Below are 16,481 nucleotides of genomic sequence, written 5' to 3' on the forward strand. Positions count from 1 at the left end.
TCATTTCAGGTTGAGGGCATGAGGTAGGAGAGAGTATATTTAAATAGTGGAGAAGAGTGGGGTTAATTATTAGTAGTAGTAGTTTTGAAGTTGTGAGTGTAGTGTTAGATGGTAGGATATTTCTTTGCTTTGTTTTATTTTATTTGCCAAGATGACGGTCAAGTTGTACTCCAGTCTAGTAGGTGGCGGTAATGTAACAAATTGGATGCCAACCGCCGGTAAACCTCATTGAAGAAGAAGAAGAAGAAGAAGAAGCGCAATTCTGGTAAAAGAGGGCTACAACAACAATACCTGTCAACTTTCAAAATCAAGTGTCAAGGTAAGATTAAGCTTTCTAACACATTGTAGATCGTTTGGAAATACAAAAAGCATAATTTAGTAGTCTGATTATTTGTCCACATGCACCCGATCAACAATAAACCTATTGATCTAGCTAGCTAGCTTGCTAACTAGCCATTAGAAGCTATATAGCTAACTAGCTATCATAGCAAGCAAGTTTGTTTATCTTCAAAAGGCTGTGTTGTGAATCACCATATTTGTTATTAAGACAATGTCAAAAATATATATGAAGTGTGAATCGTTCATATTTAACATGACAATCCATTGGTAACACGGATCACTGGCAAGTTAGCATGGCTAACTAGGCCGTTTGTTAGGTAGCTAAGGAGGCTAGCTAGTCAATTTAACTTCAGTAATCATTAGTCATTTAGTGATTACAAATCAAATGTCAGTTTTACATCTCGTTTGCTTTAAACGATATTGCTCGAAATGTACACTCGCAAAACGCAGTCAACCCATCCGCGCTTCAGTCGCCTCGTCAATGTTGGTGCATAAATTACACAACACTTTACAGTATCGCGTATTTTCTGGTAGGGAAACTGAATCGGATGCGCTCATGCACCGATCGATAGACGCCCTTACAAAAAAAGATTGCAGTTTCGAAACTGCAGTAAAAGTGCAGTAACATCAGTCGACTGTGGTATTTTGGACGCAGTAATTGCAGAATAACTGCAGTTAGACTGCACTCTGACTGCAATATTTTTTAGTAAGGGGAGGAGAGTTGTAGTTAATACGCCCGAGCAGTTTATAAAGAATTTAGCTAGTCTCATTTTTTTCTACATAATAGTATAATCTCTTGAAATCTGAGTTCCTCGAGTTTTCCAGACGTAACCTGCCTAGGCAATATGCATGTGATCAAAATCGACACAGGCTTCCAATATGTATTATTAGCACTGGCAGTTAAACGTATTAACACTAAATATACACTTTGTCACAATTCCAGACGTAATAATGCACAATTTCATGACAATTAAGTGTATGTGAATTGACGCTCTCTACTCTCTTGCAAATTATGACGCCATTGAAGTCTGTGTGATTTCGTCTTAATTCACCAGTCACGTTGGCGGGTGGTCACACTCAGGGCTCTACAGTGCGAACAAAAAACATGTGTTAAGTAACTTATGGGCACAAGTGCAAGTTGTGATTTATAGGAAAATAAATGATGCAGTATCTGTTTTCAAAGTATTTCTACCGTTTTGTTTCATATCTGCTAATGCACAAAGAAATCTGAATCCTAACGCTATAGCTATCCCACCTCGAACAGCAGTGCCTGTCTGGGGGGCTCTGTGAGTGAAGTGCTGAAAGATGCGTTTATAGAAGCATTTACATTTTAGTCATTTAGCAGACGCTCTTATCCAGAGCGACTTACAGTTAGTGAGTGCATACATTTTAGAAGGCTGAAATATTCATTTTTAGAAGCCTTTCAGAAGGCATAATGGTCTCTTTTACTCGAAAGTCTACTAAAGTGAGACTTTGTCCTTGTGTTTCTTAGCTATTTACATTGTTTCGTTCACAAGCTAGGTTGCTTTTTAATCTTTGAGTTTGCTTCCACTGCTTGCAAAAAGAGAGATCTTCTGCCTCTACTAGTGAGAATCCAGGCTCTGTCGTAGCCGGCCGCGACCGGGAGACCCATGGGGCGGCGCACAATTGGCCCAGCGTCGTCCAGGGTAGGGGAGGGAATGGCCGGCAGGGATGTAGCTCAGTTGGTAGAGCATGGCGTTTGCGACGCCAGGGTTGTGGGTTCGATTCCCACGGGGGGCCAGCATGAAAACAAATAAACAAATAATGTATGCACTCACTAACTGTAAGTCGCTCTGGATAAGAGCGTCTGCTAAATGACTAAAATGTAAATGTAATTCTCACAGGCACACGTGACGACTCGAGTCAGGGTTGTCAGGTCCTGCTAGACATTTTAGATCAATGACCTCTCAAAGCCCGCCCACAAAGCCTGAAACCTAACATTTTTTTTCTGCAGCAAGAGATGACTTGCCACATTTATCCTATAAACCCATTTTCCGTAACGTTATCAAGCGAATTAAGAAGGAATATCGACTTAATTTGTAACGACTTAGGCCAAGAACCAAAATTCGGTTTTCCATCAAAATAATAATAATTGTAAGCTTAAGCATATGTCCCAAGAGAAAAGATAATTCGCCCTTAATCTCAACCAGATCATTTTCCATCAATGGATGTCGATTTAACTTGTTTGATTGCAATGATTAAGCAATAAGGCCCGAGGTGTGGTAGGTTAGCTATATGACAAATATACTACGGCTAAGGGCTGTTCTTAGGACACAGCCCCTAGCCATGGGATATTAGCCATATACCACAAACCCCTGAGGTGTCTTATTGCTATTATAAACTGGTTACCAATGTGATTAGAACAGTAAAAAGTATTTGTGTCATACCCGTGGTACACGGTCTAATATACCACAGCTTTCAACCAATCAGCATTCAGGGCTTAAACCACCCAGTTTATAATTGTAAATAAATCCTGTTTGCGCATGACTAAAATCTGGGTTTATAATTGTAATTCAACGTTGCCATGGTTTACTGAGCTAGATGCAGCTAGCCTATAGCCCCTGATAGGCCTACATCTCATTTCAGCGAAAAGTCCACAATGAAACTTGACATTTGCGACAGAGCTGTGACCATGATCTCAATTGATAACTGGCCATTAATAATTGCATAATAACACAAGGCCATAACAACAATAAACTGAAGTTATAGGCTATTTATTAAATCCATTTGCCAGCTACAGGTTGGCTACACAACTGGCACTAATTGATTTGCAATGACTTCAACGATATGGTCATTTCAACATAGTTTTTAATTATTTTCTTTTTGTTTAAATCTTTTTTTTCTTTAGGTGGTAGCTTTAATATTGATATCAATGTAATTGTTTGCATCACTTCCAATCCCCCATATGTTTTTTTCTCTCGCATATATATATCATTTGATACAATAAATATGTTGAAAAAAAGGGTGTGTATATACAGTGGGGGGAAAAAAGTATTTAGTCAGCCACCAATTGTGCAAGTTCTCCCACTTAAAAAGATTAGGCCTGTAATTTTCATCATAGGTACACGCCAACTATGACAGACAAATTGTGGAAAAAATATCCAGAAAATCACATTGTAGGATTTATAATGAATTTATTTGCAAATTATGGTGGAAAATAAGTATTTGGTCACCTACAAACAAGCAAGATTTCAGGCTCTCACAGACCTGTAACAACTTATTTAAGAGGCTCCTCTGTCCTCCACTCGTTACCTGTATTAATGGCACCTGTTTGAACTTGTTATCAGTATAAAAGACACCTGTCCACAACCTCAAACAGTCACACTCCAAACTCCACTATGGCCAAGACCAAAGAGCTGTCAAAGGACACCAGAAACAAAATTGTAGACCTGCACCAGGCTGGGAAGACTGAATCTGCAATAGGTAAGCAGCTTGGTTTGAAGAAATCAACTGTGGGAGCAATTATTAGGAAATGGAAGACATACAAGACCACTGATAATCTCCCTCGATCTGGGGCTCCACGCAAGATCTCACCCCGTGGGGTCAAAATGATCACAAGAACGGTGAGCAAAAATCCCAGAACCACACGGGGGGACCTAGTGAATGACCAGCAGAGAGATGGGACCAAAGTAACAAAGCCTACCATCAGTAACACACTACGCTGCCAGGGACTCAAATCCTGCAGTGCCAGACGTGTCCCCCTGCTTAAGCCAGTACATGTCCAGGCCCGTCTGAAGTTTGCTAGAGTGCATTTGGATGATCCAGAAGAGGATTGGGAGAATGTCATATGGTCAGATGAAACCAAAATAGAACTTTTTGGTAAAAACTCAACTCGTCGTGTTTGGAGGACAAAGAATGCTGAGTTGCATCCAAAGAACACCATACCTACTGTGAAGCATGGGGGTGGAAACATCATGCTTTGGGGCTGTTTTTCTGCAAAGGGACCAGGACGACTGATCTGTGTAAAGGAAAGAATGAATGGGGCCATGTATCGTGAGATTTTGAGTGAAAACCTCCTTCCATCAGCAAGGGCATTGAAGATGAAAGGGTATATAGCAAAGTATTGAGAAACTTTTGTTATTGACCAAATACTTATTTTCCACCATAATTTGTAAATAAATTCATTAAAAATCCTACAATGTGATTTTCTGGATTTTTTTTTTCTCATTTTGTCTGTCAGAGTTGACGTGTACCTATGATGAAAATTACAGGCCTCATCTTTTTAAGTGGGAGAACTTGCACAATTGGTGGCTGACTAAATACTTTTTTCCCCCACTGTATGTATGTATATGTGTCTGTATGTATGGATGTGTGTGTGTGTGTATATATATGGATAGATAGATAGATAGATAGATAGATAGATATACACACACATCCATACATACACACATACGTACCCTTTTTTTTCAACATATTTATTGTATCAAATGGTAGGCTACAGAAGCCTACAATGGCATAGAAATGAATAGCCTACTTGATGGCCAACAGATGCAAATGTATATTTCTCCACATTTAATTTGCAGTTTCATTGTGGACTTTTTCCCATAACAGAAGTAGGCGAGGGAGTTCCATAACTTCCATTCCAAATTTGCGCTCACGCAGCGCTCCAGACCCAAGAACTGAGTATGCGTAAAACCCTAAACTCGACATTAGTACTTTAAACCACCTCTGAGCTAATTTATCTAGAACTCTTTAGTGTGCCTAGTCATTTCCCAGTGCTTTGTCACCGTTATCAGTTCTAGCGCGTTAATATGTTTTATGGAAAAAGGGTTGGAAATAGGTGTCTCCATAATGACAATCTAAATAGCCTACCTACAAATGGTAAAAAGTTGTGAAGACGTGCGCCGGTGCTGCTCTGTCAGCGCTCTCTCAACACACCCCCCTCCGGTCCTTCCCCTCACCACACCCCCCTCCGGTCCTTCCCCTCAACACACCCCCCTCCGGTCCTTCCCCCTCACCACACCCCCCTCCGGCCCTTCCCCTCACCACACCCCCCTCCGGTCCTTCCCCTCAACACACCCCCCTCCGGTCCTTCCCCCTCACCACACCCCCCTCCGGCCCTTCCCCTCACCAACCCCCCTCCGGTCCTTCCCCTCACCACACCCCCCTCCGGCCCTTCCCCTCACCACACCCCCCTCCGGCCCTTCCCCTCACCACACCCCCCTCCGGCCCTTCCCCTCAACACACCCCCCTCCGGTCCTTCCCCCTCACCACACCCCCCTCCGGCCCTTCCCCTCACCACACCCCCCTCCGGTCCTTCCCCTCACCACACCCCCCTCCGGCCCTTCCCCTCACCACACCCCCCTCCGGTCCTTCCCCTCACCACACCCCCCTCCGGCCCTTCCCCTCACCACACCCCCCTCCGGTCCTTCCCCTCAACACACCCCCCTCCGGCCCTTCCCCTCAACACACCCCCCTCCGGCCCTTCCCCTCAACACACCCCCCTCCGGCCCTTCCCCTCAACACACCCCCCTCCGGCCCTTCCCCTCAACACACCCCCCTCCGGCCCTTCCCCTCACCACACCCCCCTCCGGCCCTTCCCCTCAACACACCCCCCTCCGGTCCTTCCCCTCAACACACCCCCCTCCGGCCCTTCCCCTCACCACACCCCCCTCCGGCCCTTCCCCTCAACACACCCCCCTCCGGTCCTTCCCCTCAACACACCCCCCTCCGGTCCTTCCCCTCAACACACCCCCCTCCGGCCCTTCCCCCTCAACACACCCCCCTCCGGTCCTTCCCCTCAACACACCCCCCTCCGGCCCTTCCCCTCAACACACCCCCCTCCGGCCCTTCCCCTCAACACACCCCCCTCCGGCCCTTCCCCTCACCACACCCCCCTCCGGTCCTTCCCCTCACCACCCCCTGAGTCAGCAGCAGCAAGGTCACAGTGAAATATACTTTTGAAACAATTCAAAGAGAAATGCCAATGGCGGCCGCAGAGCAATTTAGAAGTAACCCAAAACCTGCAAACCGCGACCAATACATGATCACCCGCGACATCCTTTTCAAATACTAATTTTCAGGAAAATCGCACACCCTGACTTGAGTGGCCCTTTTGCTTAAGTCAAATAAAATGTTATTGGTCACATACACATATTTAGCACATGTTACTGCGGGTGTAGCGAAATGCTTGTGTTTCTAGCTCCAACAGTGCAGTAGTATCTAACAGCTCACAACAATACACACAAATCTAAAAGTAAAATAATGGAATTAAGAAATATAGAAATATTAGGATGGGCAATGTCGGAGTGGCATTGACTATAATATGGTGTCCATATTATGCCATCTTTTGTGAAATGTGTGCCTCTAGTTGATCAACAATCCATTGTCATTAACATTTCAAAACATTCCCATATTATGCCAGCTACAAGATGGGAAAAACACTCGTTTTTAATGTACACTGAGTGTACAAAATATTAAGAACACTTTCCTAATATTGAGTTGCACATCAAACAGATGTTAGACATTCAGAGATATCCAAATAATGTTTATTTGTCAAAATCTAAAATACAGGGGAGTGTACAATATTTAACTCAAAAAGAGAACTTGGTATTCAACAAGAATGTTACTTTGACCATTTAACACCAATCAAATACAGTATGAACAGTGTAGTACAGTTCAGTGTGTCTGAGGTGTAGTAAAAGTGCAGAGAACTGTAGCTACAGATTGTTACAACAGATAATGTGATTTAACCAAATATCTTTGTCATCTATTACTGGGAGTTACAGGATAGGTACTGTTTGGTGTAGCACAGAGAATCTTTCGACCATCCTTAGCTTTGCTACGCCGTCTTCTTCCTCAATTCGTGGAAACGGGAGTCTCAAAATGTCCGTGTCCAGTTGCAGGTGGTCCGTTTTGAATTTAGAAAATGCTCCGTTATTACAATAAATACTTTTTTTTTTTGCTCACTGAACTAATCCAACAGAGTGTACACCGCCATGTTGTCTGTTTCAAGTCTTCGGCTCATTAATCGAGACAGGTGAGTGTCCACCCCAAAGTGCCGCATGTCATGATGACAGACACCTGTCTTGACCTTTGCACAGTGACCAGACCATACAAATGTAGGCAGGTAGACGTACAGTATCTAGCTACAGCCATGCAATATTTACCTAGGCAAATATTTGTATAGTAAAGCCAGCTTATCAGTTTGAGATTTACAACAGTTCAATTGTTGTTGTATGGTTTCTCCTCACTGCTAGCTAGTAAACTTAGCTAGCTTGCTGGAGAGCCAATAATTGTTATCCTATCTTGCGTCATGCCTATAATTTTGTGATTTTGAAATGCATCTACAGTCCAGTCATAACCAATGTCAACCCTCATCCAATTGATGTTACATAGCTAGCTGGTAAAACTATTTACGGTGCTGATGTTACACATGTTTACAAACAAAGTTAAACGCAAGGCCTGGCACATAGTAACAAGTTAGCAGGTGCCAGGCTAACTAGCTAGCCAACTCCAGTCATGTGCTAACGTTTGCTGGTAAACCTAGCTTTAGGTGGCTGGTTGTAACGGTATAGATTGCCGTTTAGTAGCCATATCTACGACTAACAAGAGAAGAGGTTGTACAATCAAGATACAATAGATCTCTGATTGTAAAATCTCCTATTTTTTTGTCATAGATATGGCTACCTGTAGTTGTTTTGCCAACTTAGCTAGCTAGACTAGCTAGTTAGCAAACAGAAAAAAACATTCAATTTCCCCCCACTGTAACGCCGTAGTATGTTAGCCAGCAACACATAATATGGGTTTCAATAGATAAACTAAAGTTAGCTACTTGGCTAGCCACTGTATTTGTCATCTGCCCTCTTGGTGTTGGCATTGGCTATAGCGGAGCTTTCTTAGTTTCGAATCCTCTTAGCTATATTCCGGTTGAACGTCACCATGTCCCCACCCCACCCAACCCCACCCCACCCAAAAAAAGCTCCATTGTCGAATTCGTGTTGATGAGAGGAATCACTTGAAGCCATTGTTGTCTGGTCAGTTCTTTCAGTTTTGCCCAAAGAATTTTGTTGTTGGTGTCCGCCTCCCTTAAAAAAAAAATACCTGCCTTGGGGGAGTGACTGGGCCAGAGCACGAAGCACTGCTCCACATGAGTTGTAGTCTTTCAGAGACTGGAAAAAATGTCAGCTAGTATTTTTAGCAATGAATCCACTGATAGGAACATCACTGAAAGACATCCAATAGCTCTATCGAACAAGAACAACCATATCTACACGCACAAAAGCATACAGTTTGATCAGTATCACATAGAGCCTTCGTGAAATGCCACAAAGCAGGACTACATTTATTTTCAGATCTCGCCCCCCCCCATCAATACACCGGAAGCCATCAGAAGGTGTATCATTCAGCACGCGAAGCCCAGACCTGCCTTCCTCCTGGGCAATTATGTGTGAAACACATCTCACTGACCTAGTGACATGATGAAAACAAGCCCAGATTCCCCCAGGGTGAAATTCCCCTTTAAAAATCCTTCTTTAACCTGTCTCCTCCCCTTCATCTCACTGACCTAGTGACATGATGAAAACAAGCCCAGATTCCCCCAGGGTGAAATTCCCCTTTAAAAATCCTTCTTTAACCTGTCTCCTCCCCTTCATCTACACTGTTTTGAAGTGGAATTTAACAGGTGACATCAGAAAGGGATCATAGCTTTCACCTGGATTCATCTGGTCAGTCTTGTCATGCAAAGGGTATATGACGTCACAGGAAGGGTATAGCTGTCCTCAGATCAGAGGCAGACGTGTCACAACATATTTTAAGATGGCATAATATGGGCATGTTATGGTATGCAATGGTGATCACACTGGATTCATGATCTACCAGTGGTACACATTAAATAAATACTTTTTTTTTAAGTTTACAAGCATTTTTACTCAGAATTATTTTTGACATAGGGGTCATCAAAGTTCACTGTAATATAACTACTTTGTGTGTGTTTGTATGCTATGACTGTAAACGCATCTTGATTTCACAATTTAACATTTGCTAAACAGCACCCACAGTAGGCTACTGCAGCCTCACTCTACCCGTGATATCAAGTTATTTTTGATAAGGCACGAAAATGAAATAAAATATTTGGTATAATTTTTTTTGTGGAAGATTTAATAAGTGCGCTTCAAACGGTTTTCTTGCATTGATTTGTAGCTATGATCTCTATCTGTGCATCCGACTCAGTGATATAAGTCCCCGGCACCTCTCTGATTCAGAGGAGTTGGGTTAAATGTGGAAGACACATTTCGGTTGAATGCATTCAGTTGTGCAACTGACTAAGTATCTCCTTTCCCAACCAGAAAACATTCAATACCGTAAAGTGTTGAGTATTCACGCACCCCAATTCAGGAGGAGACAGGCGTTTTTTGTGCGGCGTTTCAAAAATGACTTTCATATCACGGCCACGGGTAGAGTGATGCTGCGTTTAGATGGTACGAAGTAGACGGCAAACCGGATGCCATTGTTTTCAATGAGAGCACGACGGTAAATGCCGTCAGCCGCCACGGTAGACGCAACTTGCCGCCAGAGTTAAAATATTTCAACTTTTGCTGTCTGCAGTAGCGTGGTTTTCTACCGGATGTTGATTTGCACGGTTTGTTTACTGAAATCACCATAGCAACGCATACCTCGTGCTGGTTTGCTTTTGCCATCCTATTTTTTGCTTTCTTGTCCCCCTATAGAGTACCACAGAATGAGGACAATGGTTCCAATCGTTTTTTCCATCATACATTTTTCCCATAGGGGATTTTTAGAAACACATAAAATAAGGTTGTACGCTTACCCCGACGTGACGTTTTGATAACTGTGTAAATCTCTCTAGGACAAGGTTACTTTTTATCAATGTATTCGCCTGTATTTGAAAACACCATGATTCAGAGGGGTTGGGTTAAATGCGGAAGACAGATTTCGGTTGAATGCATTCAGTTGCGCAACTGACGAGCTATTTCCTTTCCCCAACCTGAAAACATTCAATACCGTAAAGTGTTGAGTGTGTTCATGCACCACAATTCAGGAGGACACTGAAGTGCGGATGGCGTGACTGCGTTTTGCAAGTGTCAGCTCACTTGACCGCAGTACTCCTTAAGGTCCAAGGCTTATACAGGCATGCCGTGGGAAGTAGGCGTGCTGAGGGTGCTGAAACGCCCCCTGAAAAATCTAAATAAAAAAATTATCTTAATAAAAAAACAAATTATTGTTTTTCTCACAAAAGTAGTGCACTGGGCCTTTACTAGTCCTGTATTAGCGACAGGTATAGCCTTCTGTATCGCAGGCAATACAACTATTCCAGCATCGCTGCCCATATCAAAATTATTTCACAAATGCAAAATATACACTTCCTGTACAGTTTTAACTGGCTTTATCAGTTGCAGCCGACAGTATTTTTCAGTTACAACACGTTTCTGGCGACCTTCATCCGTTACAAACAGGTGATCGGAGCATGCTAGATAGCTAATTATCACAGGTGGTCCATCTGTCTTCCGTAAACATGCGCTGTTTTTTATTTTTATTTCACCTTTATTTAACCAGGTAAGCCAGTTGAGAACAAGTTCTCATTTACAACTGCGACCTGGCCAAGATAAAGCAAAGCAGTGCGATAAAAACAACACAGAGTTACATATGGGGTAAAACAAAACATAAAGTCAAAAATACAACAGAAAATGTATATACAGTGTGTGCAAATGTAGCAAGTTATGGAGGTAAGGCAATAAATAGGCTATAGTGCAAAATAATTACAATTAGTATTAACACTGGAATGATAGATGGGCAAGAAATGATGTGCAAATAGTGCTAACTGTGCCACTAGAGATCCTGGTTCGAATCCAGGCTCTGTCGCAGCCGGCCGCGACCGGGAGACTCATGGGCGGCGCACAATTGGCCCAGCGTCGTCCAGGGTAGGGGAGGGAATGGCCGGCAGGGATGTAGCTCAGTTGATAGAGCATGGCGTTTGCAACGCCAGGGTTGTGGGTTCGTTTCCCGGGGGGGGGGGGGGGTGCAGTATAAAAAATATATATGTATTCACTAACTGTAAGTCGCTCTGGATAAGAGCGTCTGCTAAATGACTAAAATGTAAATGTAAAAATGTAGAGATACTGGGGTGCAAATGAGCAAAATAAATAACAATATAGGGATGAGGTAGTTGGGCGGGCTAATTTCAGATGGGCTGTGTACAGGTGCAGTGATCGGTAAGGTGCTCTGACAACTGATGCTTAAAGTTAGTGAGGGAGTTAGTGTCTCCAGCTTCAGAGATTTTTGCAATTTGTTCCAGTCATTGGCAGCAGAGAACTGGAAGGAATGGCGGCCAAAGGAGGTGTTGGCTTTGGGGATGACCAGTGAGATATACCTGCTGGAGCGCATACTACGGGTGGGTGTTGCTATGGTGACCAATGAGCTAAGATAAGGCGGGGATTTGCCTAGAAGTGATTTATAGATGACCTGGAGCCAGTGGGTTTGGCGACGAATATGTAGTGAGGACCAGCCAACAAGAGCGTACAGGTCACAGTGGTGGGTAGTATATGGGGCTTTGGAGACAAAACGGATGGCACTGTGATAAGACTACATCCAATTTGCTGAGTAGAGTGTTGGAGGCTATTTTGTAAATGACATCGCCGAAGTCAAGGATCGGTAGGATAGTCAGTTTTACGAGGGCATGTTTGGCAGCATGAGTGAAGGAGGCTTTGTTGCGAAATAGGAAACCGATTCTAGATTTAACTTTGGATTGGAGATTCTTAATGTGAGTCTGGAAGGAGAGTTTACAGTCTAACCAGACACCTAGGTATTTGTAGTTGTCCACATACTCTAGGTCAGACCCGTCGAGAGTAGTGATTCTAGTCGGGTGGGCGGGTGCCAGCAGCGTTCGATTGAAGAGCATGCATTTAGTTTTACTAGTGTTTAAGAGCAGTTGGAGGCTACTGAAGGAGTGTTGTATGGCATTGAAGCTTGTTTGGAGGTTTGTTAACACAGTGTCCAAATGGAGATATGGCCATGTGGGATCCCTGACCCTATAACGGTGTATCAATGTAACCTTTTTTAAATTATTATTATTTCTCCCTGATATGAAAGATAAGATCCTTATGCTTCCAAAACCGTACTGCAAGCGATGGGTGTTAATGTTCAGACCAAGCGTCTGGGCTCTTAAACTCACTCCTACAGAAGATGCCTTTGTCCAATGACTCTTCTGTGTAATGTAATGGAACTGAGAGTCATGATCAAGGGCTAGTCAGTAAGCTTAAGCTAACCCAATAATAGCTCTACATTGCTGACGTTAGCTATCGTTGCCATCGCCATAGCTAAGTGAGCTAGCTAGTTACATTTATTAGCAGAGATTCCTTGTGCATGGAATATTTTGCACGTTATATCCCTTTATTATTTTGTAAAACTCAACTTTCACTTGTTGTGCTTCCTCTTTTGGATCCATCTCTAGCCTTCCATGTCTGATCCCAAGTCCACAGAGTCCCTGGGTTCAGGCTGTGGTGTTCCAGCCCAGAGAAGCTTACAGCGGGGTCCAGAGATGGTGTCAGTGCAGCTGGAAGACTGCAGTCAAACACTGGAACTCAATGTGATTGTCAAAGAGGATTGGGAGGAGAGAGAAATCGAGAAGAGAGCAGTCAAACAGAAGGTGGAGGAGAGAGCAGTCAAAGAGGAGGTGGGAGAGAGAGCATTCAAAGAGGAGGTGGAGGAGGGGGCAGTCAAGGAGGAGGTGGAGGAGAGAGCTGTCAAGGAGGAGGTGGAGGAGAGAGCTGTCAAGGAGGAGGTGGAGGAGAGAGCTGTCAAGGAGGAGGTGGAGGAGAGAGCTGTCGAGGAGGTGGAGGAGAGAGCTGTCAAAGAGGAGGTGGAGGAGGGAGCAGTCAAAGGGGAGGTGGAGGAGGGGGCAGTGAAGGAGGAGGCGGAGGCGGAGGAGAGAGCAGTCAAAGAGGAGGTGGAGGAGAGAGCAGTCAAAGAGGAGGTGGAGGAGAGAGGAATCACAGAGGAGGTGGAGGAGAGAGGAGTGAGAGAAGAGCAGGAGGAAGAGATCAAAGAAGAGAATGAAGAAGTAGATAGTATCACTGACCCAGGTAAGTTCATGTGTGGAGTACGGAGAGAGGTTGGTGCCATGGCGACCACAGGGGATTCCAAAACAATTAAAGTGCTTCAGCTTGAATCAACAAGTCTTTTAAAGCCCCTTTCAATGTTCCCTTTCTGATTCTATCCCTATTTCTGTTCATATTCCCACAGGAGAGAGCTCCAATCCAGGCTCAGATAGCGATCCCAGTTCCACAGCATCAGGAAACCATAAACAACCCAGACAGAGGAACTCAAGACAGAAACATCACCACTGCATGGACTGCTCCACTAGTTTCTATGAGCCAGAGGAGTTGAGAAGGCACACTTGTGGGCCCCACCCCTGCTCTAATTGCAGAGGCAGTTTTATTTGTCCAATTCACTTCAAATCACACCAGCAGACTCTCAAAAGAAAGAAAACGTACCCGTGTGGTCATTGTGAGAAGAGTTTTCAGACCCCAAGCAGTTTGAAGAAGCACCAGCTTACTCACACAGGAAAGAAGTTGTACCACTGCTTTCAGTGTAGGAAGAGGTTCAGTCGGGTAGACACCTTAAAGGCTCACCAGAGAATACACACAGGGGAGAAGCCCTTCCACTGCTCCCAGTGTGGGAAGACTTTTGGTTGGTCAATAAATTTGAAGCGACACCAGAGAATACACACTGAGGAGAAGCCTTTCCACTGCTCCCAATGTGGGAAGAGTTTCAGTGCTATAGGAAGTCGAAATAAACATCAGAGAATACACACAGGAGAGAAGCCTTACCACTGCTCTGAGTGCGGGAAGAGTTTCAGTCTGTCATCATATCTGAAGAGGCACCAAATAACTCACACAGAAGAGAAACTATTCAGCTGTGATCATTGTGGGAAGAGTTTTAAATTGGAAGGAAGCCTTAAGAGTCATCAGAGAATACACAGTGGAGAGAAGCCCCACCACTGCTCCCAATGTGGGAAGAGCTTCATTCAGGCAGGAGACCTAAAGAGGCATCAGAGAATACACAGTGGAGAGAAGCCATACCACTGCTCCCAATGTGGGAAAAGCTTCAGTCGGGTAAATGTCCTAAAGCAACATCAGAGAAGACACATAGGGGAGAAGCCTTTCCACTGCTCCCAATGTGGGATGACCTTCAGTGAGAAAGGAAATCTAAAGCAACACCAGAGAATACACACTGGAGCGAAGCCGTACAGCTGTGATCAGTGTGGGAATTCTTTTAAATGGAAAGAAATCCTGAAAGAACATCAGAAAGCAATGCACAGTGCAGTGCCCAACACTGACCTTATAATGGTGTTGCCAAGCTGGGCAACTACATATCTAACTAATATTGACTGACTGTTTTTGTCATTATTTTGTTATAGGTTTTAAAAAATATATATATTTGACCTATAACGCTTTGTTCAGACGGCCTAAAACAGACGAGGGAGGCAGGAAATTGGGAGGGTGGACACAGGAATTGAACCCCGGTGTCCAGTGGGGAGTAGAGTACATTTAACTGGGAGTGTTAACGCTAGACCCCAGGCTCTGCAGATTATTCTGTGAAACTTGAAGTTCATTTTTTATATTCTCATATGAAAATGTACTAAAGAGTATGAATTATGACATGCGCATCATATTTGAATTAAAGTGTCTTTTCCTCCAGAAATGCATTCAGTTTCTATTTGCATAAATTAATACTTTCTAAACCAAACTTCTATCTCAAGTCAACCACTCTCCTCTTGGGAACGTTTTATTTGCTTATTGATGTTATTTCACCAGTGTTGGGGGAAAGACATTAGTAACACAGGGTGTTACAGAAATATAATTACATTAGTCCATAACGAGGTCTTTTGTAATGAGTTACACTTTGTATTATATGTAGATGTAGTCAAGTCAGTCACCAGTGGTCGAGTCACGAGTCATGAAAATCGTGACTCAGAGTCAAGTCCGAGTACTGGACTCCAATACTACAACACTGTCAGCCACTCTCCTCTTGGGGTTTAACACGTTAGTAACATAACATTTTACTATTACTTTTGTCAGTAATAAGGTACTATAATGAGTTAGAATTTGTATTGGAGTAATAATATTACAGTAATTAGTAGTGAGTAGTTAGTAATGCGTTCTTTTCAGAGTACATTTACTGTGCCATGTGGTGTATCCATGATCTGAAGGGAGTTTACCTGCCAGGAGAGGCAGAAACCTTGGTTTACAGGTAAATACTTTAGAAACCTTACTCACCAGAGCTCTCACATTATATAAATTCAGGGCAATCACACATATACATTATATCGCCTATAAACGTCAACCTGCCTTGAAATTCAATACGTGATCTTTACTGTATATACACACACACACACTCGTGAATATAATATAATATGACTGTACAGTCGTGGTCAAAAGTTTTGAGAATGACATCGATACTAATTTTCACAGTCTGCTGCCTCAGTTTTGATGATTGCAATTTGCATATACTCCAGAATGTCATGAAGAGTGATCAGATGAATTGCAATTAATTGCAAAGTCCCTCTTTGCCATGAAAATGAACTTAATCCCCAAAATATATTTCCACTGCATTTCAACCCTGCCACAAAAGGACCAGCTGCCATCAAGTCAGTGATTCTCTCGTTAACACAGGTGAGAGTGTTGACGAGGACAAGGCTGGAGATCACTCTGTCATGCTGATTGAGTTAGAATAACAGACTGGAAGCTTTAAAAGGAGGGTGGTGCTTGAAATCATTGTTCTTCCTCTGTTAACCATGGTTATCTGCAAGGAAACACGTGCCGTCATCATTGCTTTGCACAAAAAGGGCTTCACAGGCAAGGATAATGCTGCTAGTAAGATTGCACCTAAATCAACCATTTATCAGGTCATCAAGAACTTCAAGGAGAGAGTGGTTCAATTGTTGTGAAGAAGGCGTCAGGGCGCCCAAGAAAGTCCATCAAGCACCAGGACCATCTCCTAAAGTTGATTCAGCTGCAGGATCGGGGCACCACCAGTGCAGAGCTTGCTCAGGAATGGCAGCAGGCAGGTGTGAGGGCATCTGCACGCACAGTAAGGCGAAGATTTTTGAAGGATGGCCTGGTGTCAAGAAGGGCAGCAAAGAAGCCACTTCTCTCCAGGAA

At 43.6% G+C, this 16,481-nt stretch overlaps 1 protein-coding gene across 1 annotated transcript; it reads left to right on the plus strand.

The window, feature by feature from the left end:
• Window positions 1-233: 233 nt before the first annotated feature.
• Window positions 234-15,016, plus strand: LOC311124701 (uncharacterized protein). Its single transcript, XM_084198805.1, has 3 exons — window positions 234-319; window positions 12,770-13,400; window positions 13,561-15,016. The coding sequence occupies exons 2-3, from the start codon at window positions 12,776-12,778 to the stop codon at window positions 14,709-14,711; spliced, it is 1,776 nt and encodes a 591-aa protein (XP_084054931.1). The 5' UTR covers window positions 234-319; window positions 12,770-12,775; the 3' UTR covers window positions 14,712-15,016.
• Window positions 15,017-16,481: the final 1,465 nt, after the last annotated feature.

The sequence above is a fragment of the Coregonus lavaretus genome (genome assembly GCF_964263955.1).
Source record: "Coregonus lavaretus genome assembly, contig: HAP1_SCAFFOLD_79, whole genome shotgun sequence".
In the NCBI taxonomy this organism is placed as follows: domain Eukaryota; kingdom Metazoa; phylum Chordata; class Actinopteri; order Salmoniformes; family Salmonidae; genus Coregonus; species Coregonus lavaretus.

What these genes read in the sequence shown, in the direction of transcription:
- LOC311124701 (XM_084198805.1), top strand. Translation starts at nt 12,776, where the DNA reads ATGTCTGATCCCAAGTCCACAGAGTCCCTGGGTTCAGGCTGTGGTGTT. An exon ending in AGATAGTATCACTGACCCAG is followed by an intron (nt 13,401 to 13,560) that starts GTAAGTTCATGT and finishes ATATTCCCACAG; the next exon opens with GAGAGAGCTCCAATCCAGGC.